Genomic DNA, 17,189 nt, shown 5'->3' on the forward strand with positions numbered 1-17,189 from the left:
CTAAACTTGCTCACAGACAAGATTAAAAATAACCCTTCACATGTAGAAAACAAACTCTGAAATTAATTAATTTTGGCAGGAAAGGCAGTTTGCCTTCTTACTACTGGTTAAGACTTGCAGTTTTCTTTAGGGGTGCTTCATGTATTTAATAAAAATAATTTTAAGGAGTAGAACTTTATTAGTCAAATGTTAATATTGCACAACTGTTCCTCAAAATCAGGACACGAGAAAGATAAATCACAGCATTATCTCAACATTTTTGAGCACTTTTAGTTTCCTAGCACATGTTTTGCCATGCAATTAGTCATCTGTAAAATGCTAGTGATGCGCTCTGAGAATTATATACTACTCATGAAGAGTTTCAGCTGTTTTGGTGCCAAACCTTCCTTGGTGCTCAAAGCTCTTAACAGAAATCAGTAGGAGGTCTACTTATCTAAGGCTTTCAAGGATGAGACCCTTAAATTTTAACATCAAGTCTGTTTTCTGGCAGATAGTAATAAGAGCTGAATGCAGCCTGGTTACATTTAAAGCCAAGCAGATGAGCCCATACTATTGTCCTGCTGTCTCTTTCCATGTGATTGTACAGGGCTGGGTTTTCTGTTGATGATGTCTGCTTTTAATTGTTTAGCCCTATCAAAACATTTCTAGGAGCAAGCTCATACTTGATCATATAACTGAAATTATGTAAACCCTTAAAAATACTATCAAAGCACAACATTTTAAGAGATAAGGAACACACATTCTTCCATTTCTTATTCTTTAATTCAGCCATCTGTTGTTTTCTAGATTTGGTAAGACAGAAAGGATAGAAGACTAATACATGTTGATCAAAAGACCAAGAAATAACCATATTCTCAGCCTTAAATGTAGTCTCAGTTGCTTCTCATGCTAATCACAGTGGAGTAGACAAATACACCCTTTTTCTTCAAAGATGAAAATGCTACAGCCATAGTATTCCTTGATGTATTTATGAAATTGAAGAGATGAAATACAAATCTGTCCAAAAATTACTGGATTTATTTTCAGTCATTCTGGAAAGTGTTCTGTTTATCTAATTAGCTGATGTTAGTGAAGAAAATATTTGAGACTTTCAAGATTCACTAATCTGCACCTTCAGTTCCTCGTTCACATAATGGCATATTGTAACTGTAAACCATGATAATTTCTACAAAAATAAAGATCAGTTGTCTGTGGGAATGTCTTTTAAGACTTGAGAAAAGTCTGATAATTTTATCACAAACTGACACAAGCTTATAGAAGGCTGATGGATTTTCATGGGAATAAATACATTTAGGTGCTTCACTTCAAAAACTTGATTACTAAGTTAGTAATACATAGTCTTGTAGAAAGCTTTCATTTTCTTCTTCAACGTATGTTATCTCACATGTGAAAATTTAAGTTTTAGAGCAGAGAATATCTAACTTATTCATATTTCTAAAAGCAGACTGACAGTCCATTGGATATCTTTTCTAATGCAGTTCACAAGGAACTGCTAACTTCCCTACAGACTTCTCCCCTGGTCTTTAGAACAGTTAATCTTGTGGCTTCCTTGAATCTTTGTTGATATTGTCTAATTTCTGCTTTCTCTAATTTACTCGTTGAAGAACAAAAGAGTAGACAGGAAGATCATCTATGACTTCCAGATGTAGCACTGTTTCTTCCAGTGTCGTCTTGTGGAGTCCCAAAACACTCCTTGACTTATCTGTACTATAACCCTAGGTATTCACACATGTCTTCTATATGTCTATAAAAGCTTATATGCAAAGTCTAAATTTGAGTAAAAATAGTATTATCATCAGCTTTTAGATGATGATTTTTGTATCATAGCGTCATCAACTAGAAGAAAAGATTACTGATTGTTCTGGCATTTAAATATATCTTTTACATAATAAATCAACTCATACCTACTTAAATTATGTTTATTTTTTTATACTGAAGACAAATCTACTGATTTTGATACAGAAATAGGAATATGATCAGTAATTTGAAGGTTTCTTATCTTGGAGTGAAAATGAACATTCCCTAATCTAAAAATAAGTAGGTCTTTACTCAAGTTTATGAAAAATACTATGAAAATGATTTATTAAGTTATTTTTATCATCCTGTTTATGATAGTTAAACTAATTTGCAATGCTTTTGATGTTTTTTTTAAAGACTTTATCATATAGCTATAAAAATGATAATGAACTACAAAACAACATGTGAGTTTTCAATTCTAGTCAAAGTGATTCTTTTTTAAATTATTTTTTTTGTGCCATTTCCCCCGCAACTTTGGTATTGGTTCATATAAAATTCTTGCAATTCTTATAGTTTGAAAACAAATCTTACAAAATGGTAGTATTTCAAGTTAGTAGTATGAAACATATGCTTAACAAATGACAACTAACAAATTAAGTCAAGTATTGCCACTCAGTTATTAAAGACAATTAGATATATTAATTTGAATTGTGTATTGCATAGTCTACCATGCCTCTAAATCAGATCTTCTAGGCCTTAAGAAATAATTCTTAATTTGTCTTACAGTGTTTTCCTGCCTTGTTATTAGGAAAAAACCCACCTTTCTTAAATAGGTAAAGGCCTTTTAATAGTAGATTGGAACTAGTGTCCCTTAAAAAATTTATCAGGATTAAATAGGTTCCCATCTCAGAAATTTCATATAAATAGAATCACAGAATAAGCTGAGTTGGAATGGCTCCATAAGGATCAAGTCTAGCTCCTAGCCCTTGCACATGACCATCCCCGAGTCACACCATGTGCCTGAGAGCGTTGTCAAGACACTCCTTGAACTGCCAGGCTCGGTGCTGTGACCACTTTCCTGGGGAGCCTCCTCCCAGTGCCCAACCATCTACTGGGTGAAATATTATTAGTAAGATTGGATTTGGGAGTTTAGGACTTTATGAAAACATTTACTCAGTAAACTTTGGGGTACATCATGGAGTGGAGTTGCAGCTCTCTTTAGGGGTGGTTGCTGGACTTGCTTATGGCTTTGAGTGTGACCCCCTGGCTTTTGTATAAAATAGCACAAGCAATTTGATTGTAGAAGATGACCAAAGGAAGAGTTCTGCCTTGGGTATTTCAGTATCACTCACCTATAATTTGCTGCTGACCTTTGTTTAGAGATTTGGTCCATGACTGTCTTCCCTTAGGCTTTGAAGAGGAGTGGTTTTATTCCTCAAAATCAAAGACAAAAGCATCCAGGCTTCACCATGGCTATACTTGGTAGTTAACATCAAAGAGAATCTTTGCAGGTGTGAACTTGCTTTTTACAAAGACCTGGAATTCATTGGGACATTGTGCATTGTGCCACATTGCCTTGCTTGTGTTCTGTTATGCTGCTGTCAGACCCTTCAATAGTCATATCACAATAGTGATTTGAGTACTTCATCACAGATACTTAAATGAAACCATTAAAGTTTTCCTACACAGTGGCATTTTTTGGTGGGTGAATATATTAGAAACACTCCATTGAAATCAGATCATTTTTTGTCTATAATGTTTTGTTCACTTTTATGTGTATTCATGGTATGTTTATTTTTATTGTAAATCACGAAGGAAATAGCAAAGAAAATCCGAAGACATTTAATTTGGTTTTGTGATCTGGAATAACACAATGTTCTTTTTCTACAACTGTTTTTCTTGTTGTTTTGAACATATGACAATTTTGTTTACATTAAAGAAAATAAAAAATGCCAAACCAATCAAAGAAATTACCAAGCTTATAATTTTAATAATGACCTCAGCTCAGGACATTAAGTTGGGAATTAATGATCAGTTAAGGTTAATGACTCAAGGCCTTGAATCATTAAACTTCAAGAAAATGCTTTGTACTTTGATTGTTTTTGGTTTATTAAAGTTAGGTTGTAGAAGGTGCCGAAAAAAAGTATTTCCAAACACGATGGAAACTAATATGAATAGAAAACAGAGATATTTTGTTATCTGCCTCATTCTGCAGTCCCAGCATATCTAGAAATGCCATTATCCCTGATTAGAGTTTTGTTAGTATGAGGACCTGAGGAGCAAAACCTTCCATACCCATCTTTATTTCTTGCTCTGAAACAAATGAAGAACTTCAAATGTTTGGCAGATCATAGGTTTTAGACACTATTTTAAAACACTGGAGTTTTAGAGCAGCACATCACTTTATTCTGTGAAGTTATTCCACAATGTCCCCTAAATGAGCAGTTACAGGATGTTGCAGTGGTACCATGATATGATTTGTACATAGGAATACAAACCTTTGCATATATATTGTATGAGCAAATATTACATATTTGTATGTAAGTGGGTAAAAAGTATTTTCATGGTCATCCGTCTCTAATTTGTATGCTACTTAGGCAATCTAGGAGTTGGAAAGTTGTGTATGTGAGCATTTAACAGACAAGGAGTGCTTAAACCTGAAGCCCTTTATTTTTCCATACTGGACACATGTAAGCTGCTGTGATGGCTTTTGCTCAACAGTATTGTACAAATAATTCCGAGTCCTTTCTGACATAAAGTAGTATATTTAAAGTAAGGTGTCTTAGTGAGATTTTCACTTTAAATAGAATAAGGGTTAAATGATAACTTGACTTATCTTTTAAATGACAAAAAATAAAGAAATTGCAAGACCTTTTCACACATTAGATATGTATTGTCATTTATCATCTAGATATCAGGCTAGCAGTGCGAAGTAATAAAACATATCATCGAAAAATGTGCTATAGGTCTGAATCACTCTTTCATTCCACCTCCCAGCTAACTGTAGTATTAAATCAAACAAGCAGAACATTTCCTTAGGCAGCCATTGCCTTTTAATTTCCTGAAGAACCTTAAAATATCATTCATTACAAGTACTACACATATTTGGTTTTTAAAAGTCTCATAAATCAATAGCAGGCTGACTGTAATAATTATTACAAGTTAGTGCATAATTTTCGTGCTGAAGGCTGCATGCAGAACTTTAGCATATGCAAACGAGGCAATTCAAACTGTGTATAGATATTAATGTGAAGAAGCAGGTAACGAGGTGCAGGCTATGAATTATGCATCAAGAGCGGCTGATCTTCAATGAGGAAAATGAATTCAGCATGTAATCTAATTAGTGATGGAAGTCTATTACATCTAACTGCAAAAGCAACCGTCCTTGAAACAAATTTATTTACAGTCCATGTTACCACTTGAAACAACTTTGAAATGATGTGTAAGACAACAGCTTAATTGTAAAAATTTTTTTGTTTGTTTGTTTCAGTTCTAGACCTGGAAGGCCTCCTAAGAGGACTCAAAGTGTCACCTCCCCAGAGAATTCTCATATCATGCCACATTCTGTCCCCGGCCTAATGTCTCCTGGAATCATCCCGCCAACAGGTAGGATCACTAGAGACACCTTCACACAGACAATCATTTGAATTCATGGCTTATATCCACTTGTTAATAGATTAACAGTCTAGGAAAGCAGCAGACAAATATCACAATACTTCCCCTAGTGTCACATTATTAGTACACAAACATGTTTTATTTCTATTTATGTAATAGAAATTGTGGCATCTTAGTACTTCCGAATAACTGAACAAATAATAATCCTTTATGATTTTTTCCCATTCTTTTTCTTTATAAACAAAAACCTTTCAAAGCATGAATTACCTATCATTAGACAATAATCTCCCTATTCATTTTTAATAGATCAGATATCTTCTGCTTTTTTTTGCTGCTTTGCTTCATTAGATAATGTCATCAGGAATATAGTTGCCTGAAGAAACTGAGTTAGTTAAAATAACTCCATGCTGCACACATCTTTCTTAATTTTTCATCCTGAAATTCTATTTTTGATATGTCTCCTGAGGCTTTACACTAATATAAAGTTCTGTAACAATCTGTTTCTCATACTACTATTTTCTTTTGAAAGTTACTGTACCATCTCCTAGCAGTGACTTGCTCTTAGACATAGTTAAATTAAGAAAGGCTGTATTGCAGGGAGATGAACAGTCACCCAAAGATGGAGGCACCTAATAGTCAAGCTGCTGGTGGTGCCATATTCTCTCTCTCTCCATGTTACAGACCAGTTAAACTCTGGGACTTGTTTCAGCAAAGTCCACCTGAGCTTCTGCTTCTTGCCCAATTATTTCCTGCTTATTTCAATGGCTCAGTCTCTAACACTGATTTTCTCTAAGGAAAAGGAAAAATAATTAACTAGACAAATAGAGAGAAATATTACTTGATCTTGTGGACTGGATGTATGGGTGGATGTTTGAGTCCATGGCCATGATCATGTCTCTCTAAGTACGAGCATGATTCTTGGCATGATTTTGGTCACAGATGACTAACATTCTCAAAAGAAATGCTCAGTTCAGGAAACAACAAATACCAGAAACTGTTTGAATGCAAATATCTTGTCTGGAGGAAGGAGGAAGGTGAAGAAGGCTTAGCTCAGTGGACAAAAGGATACCTGTACTTTGGCCTTAGGCTCAGGAGCTTCTTTACATGGTGAGATAGACACATAGCTAGAAATATTTTATTTGAAGTTTAAACTTTTTTAAAAATGAATAGAAGTGACAAAATGAACAGAAGTCAGACAACAAAGATTGGTAGGAGAGAGGTATAAAATAAGGAGAGAGAAAGAGGGATGGGACTTAGAATGTAGTTGAGTATGGAAAAATGTCAGGCAAGTAGAACTCATAGTGGTAGTCTGGGCAGCAAAAAAAAAAAATTTGGATTGAAATACTTTATACTATAGAGTTCACAGGATAAAATCTTATATAAAAAATAGAGATCGTGCAGAGTGAATGCAACATGACAATAGTAGATGGGATCTGTGTGGGGAGAGAATGAAAGTTTTTATTGGGTGGAAACATTCATGTTCATGAGGGAGAGATCAAAAATTGCAGAAGCGAAGGGAAATTATTTGGAGGAAGTAAGGAAGGAAAATATCAAAGAAAACAATGCATGTGAAAAGTAGAAAGGAGATGAAAGAAGTCAGAGATAAATAAGCAGGCCAAAAAGAAGGAGATGGGAAAAGAAACCTTGTCAACAGTATCATTTGGGGTTTTGTGTTACAGATAATATCTTAAAGCAGAGCACCTCTTGATTTTTTATTTTAAGAAAGCAGTTTAAAACCACAACTAATGCCTAAAAGTATCCAATTCCTCTCTAGTCCTTTAAAGCTAGTCATAACAAGTTAACAATAAAAATATATGGTACTAAAACCAGAGATCCAATTTCTTAAAGTATCAGCCCACAAAACCAGATGCAAATCTTTTAAAAATGGTGATTGAAAAAAATAGAAGAAAATAATTCAAAATTAAAGAAAATAGGCATATGTAAGATTATCATTCATCAAATCCTTTTTGGATGGTAATGCTTTGTGAGTCTCTTGTAAAAGAAGAAAGGTTTAAATGCAATTGCTATTACATTTGAACTGGTTTCATATTACATGACAACAGAAGGAGTGGTATGATTTTTTTTCCCATTTTGGTGGTGTTGAGTCTCAAACAGCACAAAAAATGCAAACAATAACTCTGGTAGAAGAGAGCTTTGGGGTCTTGTTTTCCCATGAGGTATGCAAAGGTTCAACTAAGATAAAGAGCATCATGACAGCAGTGCTACATTACAGTCATTCCAGCATTTTATAGAGAGGCAAGTATAAAAATAGACTTACAGTCTGATCTTATGAGTTGAAAACAATGAAAATTTGTGGGTCTACACTGTAAATAAGTACCAAAACTACTGTAAGAGCCCTACAAAGAAAAGGCTGCGATAATTGCAGTAGATGATGTAGGTGCCATTGTTATATGCTGTCACATTAGTTGATACAAGAAAAATCTTGCCAATTTTGAAGTTTTGCTCCATATTTTGACTGTATATAAAGAAAAACACTGACTAATTGAGGTTGTCAGACACCACAAAACAATTTGATTCCGAATTTCCTAGTCCAGCCTCTGCTGGTTAAAGTAAGATCACTCAGAGCAGGTTGTTCAGGACTTTGTTCACTTGAGATTCCATGAGTATCTTTGAGGATAGACACCACGATGTCTCTTTGCAACTTATTATAATGTTTCACTACTCTCATAATAATATTGATTTTTTTTTTTTTTTTTATGTCTTGATGGAATTTCCTGTATTTCAATTTGTGTTTGTTGGACCAGATTTGAGCTGTCTGGCTCTGTCTCTGTCTTTACCAGGTTTTCATGCACATTAGTAAGATACCCCCATGTCTTCACCAGGGTGAGCAGTCCCAGGTCTCTTATGTCTTTATTAATATGTCAGAAATTCCAAAAGATGGTTCTTCATTTGAGAAGTTTGTGAAGTGTGAATTTCCTGTTAGTATCCAGCTCTAAGCAGAAAAAAAAATAAAATTACCAGATTATTAAGTGCTTCCTACCCCTTCTTTCTCTATTATTTTTTTCTTTGCTATAACTTCTTTTTAAACTTTCTGATTGATTTAATAATCTGAGTGTAATAACTAAGTTTCTTTCCTGCCTACAAAAAAGTACAGGTGATCACACAAACACTTATGTGCTATTTAATGCTCTTTAAGTATAGAGGTCTGCAATTATTAGGTATATCTAGGATACATGATGCTATGATTTAATACACGATTTTTACTTGAAAATTTTCCTTTTTTTGAAATGTGCTGCATAATACAGAAATAGAGATTTAAAGGAGGAAATCTTGATTTCTAAAGTGACTGGTTCTGCATGCATCATTTATGTATGCAAATAATACTGGTATTAAACTGTATGCTGAAATTTCTCATGATATTCCAGGACTGTATATTTTTGTAGGAGGTCAAATTAAGGAACCCTTGAAAATATTTTATATCACTGATATAATCTCTGAAAATGAATGCAGAGAACATTGCATCATCACTTAGAATGAACTTGCTTTATGGAAGTATTTAGGGACTAAGATGAGATGCAGGAATGATATACAGAAGGAAAATAAAAGAGAAAAAAGGTATAATATTCCACATGTTTTTAATGAACTATAAATTGAAGAAGTGAGGATCACCCTTCAGTTGATATTCTGTCTATTTTATTACAATTAACTATTACCCACAATTGCTGATCTATCCACTGTCTTTCATTAAGGTCAATTTACAGACTGCTCCCAGATTTTTAGAAGACTTCACAAAGACTTCACAAAAGATAATCTTATATTTATGAAAATAAATATGTAGGACCTTTGATAATGTGACAAAATGAGAAATGTGTAATAACAGAAAATGAAGAGCTTCAGAAATTGTCCAGAGAATTAAAATCTGCCTATGTTACAAATGGTGTAGTCAGAAAAAAGAATTTGGTGTAGGCTCAAACAGCTGTAGTGACGTTTCCAGCTTATCTAGGTAACACCTTGAAATCCTTCCAAAAATGTATGGCTCATCATAGTTAACTTTGATCTGCTGTCTCTGTGTACTGCAGATCTTTTCTTGGCTAACATACTTCAAAAGTTGTTTAAAGTTGAAACACTGGATGATTGTAATTGTGATCAATCAGAAAAGAAGTGCTGTATGTCCTGAATGTATGATATAATTCGTAGTCTGTACTTTCATGTCTGGAGTAGCTACAACATATAACATATAAAATGATATTTCCTTTTTAATACAAACTTTAAAAAGCAAATTTTTTCACTTTTCTAATTATTTTGGTAATTATTCTTCAGTATTTTAGGTTTTGAAGCTGCTTTTAAAACTTCTTGCTTAATTCTTCTACAACTTGACCTACTGAGTCTGAAATCTATGGGTGACAAAATGAGTAACTGCAATCTCTTGTGCTTATTTCAGGAATGGCACCTTTCAAAGATACAATGAGACTATAAACTGCTTTTGGAAATCGCTGGCATAGGGCAGGATATGATGTATATCATATATTCATATACTGATATATATCTATAGATACATCTTTGTCAATTAAAAAAAGTAATTTCAATGCATGTTTAATTTATTACATTAGTTTTGCATTAAATTAATCTGAGTAATTATTGTTGCTATTATTATTATTATTTTGAACAGGTTTGCTTTATGATTCTATATAACTATTCCAATCTGAATCCAAACTGTTCCAGTGTAAGGATTTTAAGCTTCCTCTAAAATGTTTAATGTGTATGAATTGTAACTGCTCTCCTCTATTAAACCATTCTTTTTCTTTTCTTAAGTGGTAATCTGAAGATGTAATTTCTAATCTCATCCTTATTTTCTCTCTTGCTGTGGGCCTGAATCAATATAAGTATAGTCTAACTTCCATCTTGTACAAAATTCTTCACACCACAAAGCATTTTTATGGGAAGTTAGAGTAAGGAGAGAGTTGAAAGGTTTTGTATAGATTATTTCAGCTTGGAGGGCAAGCATCATTCACAGATGCAGCGATTGATAAAGTGTGGTAATGTTTTTGCAAAAGTAGATGATGAAATTATTTGGTGTTTAAAGAAAGATTAATCACATAATTAAATAATTTCATTTTCTCTGGCTCATAGTTATTTATGTTGTATTAGGCAGACTGAAAGAATGGTTAAAATATAATTATCATTGTTACTCTATCCACATCATATTGCCAAGAAATAAAATCTGTAGTTAGAAGTGTTTCCTCCTGACAGTCTCAATCCTGTAAGGTCTTAAAAATAGGTTTAATTTACTGAAATGAATAGAGTTGATTTCTGTGAGTATTCCAGGGGCTAGAAGCTGTAAATTGGAATTACATACTAATTTTGAGAAGCAAATCTATTATTCAGTTATTTATTTTATGCACTGGGTACCTTCTGAGGTCCTGTGTTGGTTAAAAAGATACACATCGGTAAAACTGAGTGCTATTGCTTATTTGTTTTTCAAATACATTCCATGTTAACACCGTATTTTGGTTATTAGTGTTAAATTATTTTTATCGTTAAGCTTGGTTTTGATTGGTGTTATAGGATGATGAGCTGTTTATCTGTTGGGACTGAACTAACTTACTGTACAAATAAGCAACAAAGTCCTGCTTTGAGAGTGACAAACTGTAACCTAATTCAAGAGACTGAACAAATTACACAAAACATTTTTGCACTTCATTAAGGAAGTAGTCATTATAATTAATGTGAAAGCTTCTGTTGTGTTCACTAGTTGATGTATCAGTGGGAAAATAAACTGACTCAATTCTGTAAATGTAAATTTTTTCATCGTTTTAAAAATAATAATTAAGGTGTAATTCAGGCCACCTGTCATATCCTGAAAACAGTCATAATTTTGTCATGCTATCATCCCACTGAACAGCTAGCTGTATTCTGCTTTAGCACAAGAGGATTTATCACTGAAAACTGCTTCTGGAAGCTCACTAATTTTGAGTTCCAGTGAGTCCCTTACATTTTTCAGTCATAAAATCTTTTTAAAACCAAGAATTACATGCAGAAATTGAACCTTTTTTATTAAGAATGTTTAATGATGAAGCTCTTGTACATTTTGCAACATTGTATCATACAACATTACATATATTTAAAGCTTTAAAGATACTGTTGGAAAACGGTGTTAAGTCAGAGTCACATATCATTCATGTTCACCCACTGCCTGTTGAGAGCCTTCCCTAGACTGAACTGTTTCCAGAAATGCTCTCAGCCTTTTTGATGTAAAGGCAACAAGTTGGTTCACTTCAAAAGAGACTCTGGGATTAATTATTTAAGCAGTGAAGGTAGTAATGTACCTCAACATGCTCAAGGTACTCAAAAAGAAACTGAGTGAAGTTATTCAAGTTTTAAGCTTTAGTTATAAGCTAGTGAATCCTCTCTTCTACTTGAATCTTGTGAGTACTCAGGTTGTGATATGCAGAGATTTTTTTACCTTTTAGTGGAAAATATGAGATAAAAGGTTTTTGTTTCTTCCTGGATCACAGAATAATTTTGCCTTCTGAAAGCTAAGTTTGTAATCAGTATGATTCCTGAATTTCCCCATAAGAATGCTATTCCTGTGACAGTTATGTAGGATCCCAGTTGAATGGCCATATTCTGTGAAGATGAACTACTAGAATATATTAGATTAGCCTTTAATGATATGTGATAATTATATATATATATAATATATTAATTATATAGGCAGCTTTTCAGGCTGGATTTAACATGATCATAAAAAAAGAAAAAGTTTCTGACTTTGGAAGTCACCCTCTCCCCAGTTCCAGTTTCTTGTTTCAAATAGTTGAATTATATTAAACACTTCGGGAGAAAAAGCTCCCCACTTTTCAGAACAGCATTTAATTAACAGTCTGTTATCATAACAGTTTTCTGTAAAACAAGTAACATGTAAACTGAAATAAAATTAAAAACAAAGAAAACACCAAACTCTTGATACAAAAGAAAGCAATTAAAACCTTATTCTTAAAGGCAGATATGTGGTGAAGTTATCAGTGACTACATTAGGACCTAGTAATGGAAATGTTTCTATAACTTTCTGAATCCCAACATTCTATTAAATGTAATTGAAAAAATGTTTGAAAATATATATATTGCAGAATATGCTGTTTGTTTCTTAAAATGAAATTATTCAAATTGTAAGCTTCTAAGTTGTGGGTTATACTGAGATTTTCTTGTTGCTCAGCTTTCAGGCAGAGTCTTTCAATAGAAAAGCATCAAGATAATCATAATCCTGTGTTTACAGTTTTTTTTATGCCATAAACCTGTTGGTTTTCTACCCACTCCTGCTTTTTATTGAGAATGTTCAGCCAAAATAATTTGATTCCAAATAATTTAATCTCTAATTTGTTCCAAACGAAACTTATGTAGAGCAAGCAACACATTGTCATTTTAAACATGAAATACAGAGTATTATTTTGTTAAATGCTGCCACTAGAAATGAACCTGAACTGTTGAATTTGGAATAACATCTTAGAACTGCAGACACTTTGAGCTCTTAGCTGTAGCAAAATAGGAAGATGGTAGTTCTTAGGGTGAACATAGCAAGGTCTGGTACACAGCTCAGTTCCCTCATGTTGCTGACTGTAGTTCTGCATCATCATGACCACTTGAAGTTCCTGAATGTTATGGGGGTGCCCAGCTCCTTTCCTGTAGAGTTAGACTCCTTATGTCCTTGCATGACACGCTCAATGAAGGGTGAATGATTTTCTTCTCTTGATTTTAAATTTGATTTGCATTCAATAAAAATGCCCCTTCAAATTTATTCCAAAGTTATGGTCCATGTTTTCATCACCATATATTTGGGGATTCTCTAAAGTCTAGGAAAAAACTGCAGCTTAATGTTTTCTGCTCAGTTCAGGCTTTTTGGGGGAAGGCAGTGTCAAATGTCATTATTTCATATGATTGTTTCCTGGTTAAGAACAATCTATCTGCTTGGAGTTTTGCAGAGTTCATGCAAGGACTTAAATATGAAGGGAATTTCCAGAAACTATGTCAGGTAGCCCAAGTGTTTTTGTTTTATTATATATGATGTAGGTAGACTTCAGAATTTACTTAAGTAATTGGTATTTTCAGGAAAAGTATGCAAGGAAGCATTATTTTATCTAGCAAGCTGTAGAAGATTACAACTTGGAAAAAATGTAACTAGCTAACTACTATATTAATTTATTCGCAGGCTCTTGGGGTATCCTGTGCAGGGCCAAGAGTTGGATTTGATGATCCTGATGGGTCCCTTCCAACTCAGCAGATTCTATGGTTCTGTGAATAGAGTTTTCCAAGGAGAACCAGCCACTGTGAGTCATCCTTAGGACTTACAGCTTTAGGAACATTGCCTGCATGAATTGTACAAGACACAATTCATAGTGTGCTATCAATTGTACAATTGTACAATACTATAAGAATTGCAATGAATCCACTCTCAGTTGTTCACAGTGCACGGTACTGTTGTTACTGATGTTGTCCTGTGCAATATATTAGAGTTATCATAAAGTAGTCTTAAGTGGGAGAAGGTTTTTGAAAAGGAAGGTTGTTCTGGTTCAAGTTTGGGATTACAAGGCCAAATAGTCAAACTTGATTCCATATCAAGTGAGAATTGCTTTCTGTTTGGCAATCAGTGTCATAACTGTTTAGTGATGTGAAGTTGAGTGCATTTTGTAACAGTTTGTGTGCTGATGAACTCTGTTGCAAACAGAAACCAATCTATAGGTTATTGGTCCTGGAGGTGCTTCCAAGAGCGTGTGGTTTATGAAAACCTGAGCTGATGAGCTGAGTTTCCATGCATTCAAGATGCTCAGTTTGAAAACCTTATTTCATGTGAGAAGACTTCTCTTATTCCTTCAAACTGCAGACACAGGTAGATATGTTGGTTGTTTGCTGTGTGCCTGAGACAGCAATTACGAAGGCAGAGAGGGATGGAAATTGGGGAAAGTAGCTGTGTTGAAGGAAAGAGAGAAAAGGAGGGGGAAGGGGATGTGCTTGGAGAGATAACTTCTTTATGAATTAGTATAACCAAGTTATTTACAAGCTAGTTTGTTTGCTGTTGTGTATTAGTTCATGAGTATTGAGAAGTTACAAGACTGCGTTGGTATAGTATTTATATAATAGCTTTCAAGAGTTATTCTCTTTCCACAGTATGTATGTGCAGAGGAGCCTGCATTTTTGCTTTTCGGAAATGTTTTTTAGTTATGAATGTTCTACAATTGACTCTTAAATAATCTCATTTCAGATCAGTCTTAATTGCAATGAGATACTGTGTTCAAGCTGTCAGCAAAGAATAAACTGATATTTCTACTACTATTAGAGATGTGACCTGGCATTTAGGAAGAAAAGTCTTAGTTTGAGGAGAATGTTACTGTTACTACATAATGATGTTGGTCCTCAATTAATGATGTATTAGTTTCTAGATAAGAAAACAGTAGCATGTTAAGACTAAGTAAGCTGGGGAAAGGAAAACTGCACCTAGTTTTTTTAAGAAAACCAAGACAAAATTAATAATGTTACTGGGTCATTTTAACTCATCAAGATCTATACAAATGGCATATAGTCTGACAGTGTACCAAGAAGTTTTGTTGAGAATTAAGGTTTTGTCAACACTACCCTTTTTTTAGGGGGAGCTGAAATTAGATTGGCCTAGGGGAAGTAGGATAAGTTGTCAGGAGTGTTTTAAATGGGAAGATGATTTTATGAAATTTCCTTTTCTCTGTATTCATTGTGCTGTCTGCTATCACAAGCACTAAGACCACATATACAGTTTGAACAATCCAGTTGCCCTTACTAAGAGGAAAGTTGATGGAATAGCATTTCCTTCTGCATCTGCATTTTCTTAAAGAATGTTTCCAGCTTTTATAGTGGAAATACAGAATTTGAGACTTGGTGTCATCTGCATATTCCAAAAATTTCCATTTGTGGTTGCCTCAGATTGCTAGACCTACCTTGCTAGGAACCATAAAATCAAGGATATGATCATAGGTAAGCAATCTCTCTGCTAAAAAGGATGAAGTCACTTTTATGGTTTCTTTTGACAATAAATTGAATCCTTAATACATATGCTGTGATGTATCAATCCAATATACAGAGACGAAAATGTAATTATTTCATTAGAATACTGACTCTGTAATGTCACTTAAACTGGGACTTCAGATGGTGAGAAGAGCTGCTTAACACAGTGCAAAAATGATAGAATTTCCCTATACCCTTGCTTAATAAATGTATATGAAATGGGAATAAAAGAATGTAACTTGGGTGATTTGATAACCATGTAATTTACTACATCACAACAGTGCATTATTTTTGTAAGTACCAGACTACACAGAAAAGAAAAAAAGACCATCAAACCCTAAATGATTTTCAGCATCCAAACAATATTCAGTGCAAGTATTTGAGAAGAGAAAGGTGACATTTTGTCAATCAGTCCATTTGTTTTGAAAAGTATCTCAAAAGATTCTACTAGATTAATATTTCATTCAAGTGGAAGAAAACAATGGTTCATGTGAACTCAGGGACTGTGTGACAAAACAATTCTTGAAGTATTTATTTTCCTCTGTTGAAAGCTCAGGTTATATTCAGGTGTTGATGTCTCAGATATACAAATGCTGAACACACTGAGGGCATCATATTCCTAGAGGTGAATGACAAAAAATACAGCACTTTAGCCTCTGCAAGCATCCTTTTTGGGGAATGTGGAATAACTCCTTATGAAAGAGGATATAGATTTTTTTAAGTACAGCCATAAGAACATTCTTACATAAAATGTGAATTACTTGTATTTCTCTGAAAATTTATTTCTGTTATCATTCAGGATAAAATTCTATAGGGAAAGACTGTTAGAAGCTGACATGTATGTAGAATCAAAATTAATTAGTATTATCATTGCAGAGCATTCTTAAGTTAAATGAAAAAAACTCCCAAATGCTTGTTCACCAGGAAAAGTCTTGGCAAGGGATTGTACTATTTAGGCTATGATTCCTGTGAAGAATATGATTTTTATAGCTACATCTGTGCCAATAAATTAATGATAAATAAAAACAGTTCAGAGCTGTTCTTCACCTTGGATGGCAGGCATGCATCCCACAGCTTTCAACTGCAGATCCAAAATCTTTTTCTTATTACAGTCTTTCCCAACCTAAGGAAAAAAAAAAAAAAAATTATCCATATGTTTTCCCAAGGAAGAGTTCCTGGCCAGTTTTTTCTTGCATTGTCCATGGCCAATTACGGAACGCTTTCTATACTATAGCTATACTACAAAATCACTACTAGGTTGAATGTCTGTCTTGTTGAGTTTCCAATGTGTTTTTTGTTTAAAGAAACTAGAGGCAAAGTTTCTATGGAAGTTTTATCTTTTATTAGACCAAGTGCCAAAAACTCTCCGGCTTTTAGAACACGAGCACTTATGTCTGCTGAATAAAGTTAATCACTACTGCAGTCTAAAAGCAGCTGAAAGCAATTAAAAATTCTGATTTGGAAGTTCTGGTTTAAGTAAAAGCAACTTGATTTCTCCACCTTCTGTTCAAAAGCTGGATACCATTTGTCCATTGTGTGTTAAATATGATGACTTTTTTCATTAAAATTTCTTGCAGGAACTTTTTTTTGGATTCTTTAATTGCTTTCTTCTTTACTCCAGGAGAAAACTCTTGATATTATTATTGTTATTATTACTGCTATTACTGCTACTTCAGTGTTTTATGATGACTTTTGTTTTCCATTTGTTTAACAGAATCTCAGCTCATATTACTAGTAGTGAATTTGTTTATATTAGTCAAAATATTAAACTTGGTATTGAGACACTATATTTTCTCAAAATATCTTGAGTTCCAAGTCACATGATCTGAGAAAATATTTACTTTTATTCT

The 17,189-nt window shown here is 33.7% G+C and overlaps 1 protein-coding gene across 1 annotated transcript in view; it reads left to right on the top strand.

Moving 5' to 3' along the window:
• The window catches only part of DACH1 (dachshund family transcription factor 1), a 356,660-nt gene that overhangs the window by 144,598 nt on the left and 194,873 nt on the right, over positions 1–17,189 (top strand). Inside the window, exon 2 of the mRNA XM_053971477.1 lies at positions 5,228–5,343. Within this exon, the coding sequence (XP_053827452.1) occupies positions 5,228–5,343 (116 nt within the window). The remainder of the gene's footprint in view (positions 1–5,227; positions 5,344–17,189) is intronic.

The sequence above is a fragment of the Vidua macroura genome, chromosome 2, assembly GCF_024509145.1.
Source record: "Vidua macroura isolate BioBank_ID:100142 chromosome 2, ASM2450914v1, whole genome shotgun sequence".
Taxonomy (NCBI): domain Eukaryota; kingdom Metazoa; phylum Chordata; class Aves; order Passeriformes; family Viduidae; genus Vidua; species Vidua macroura.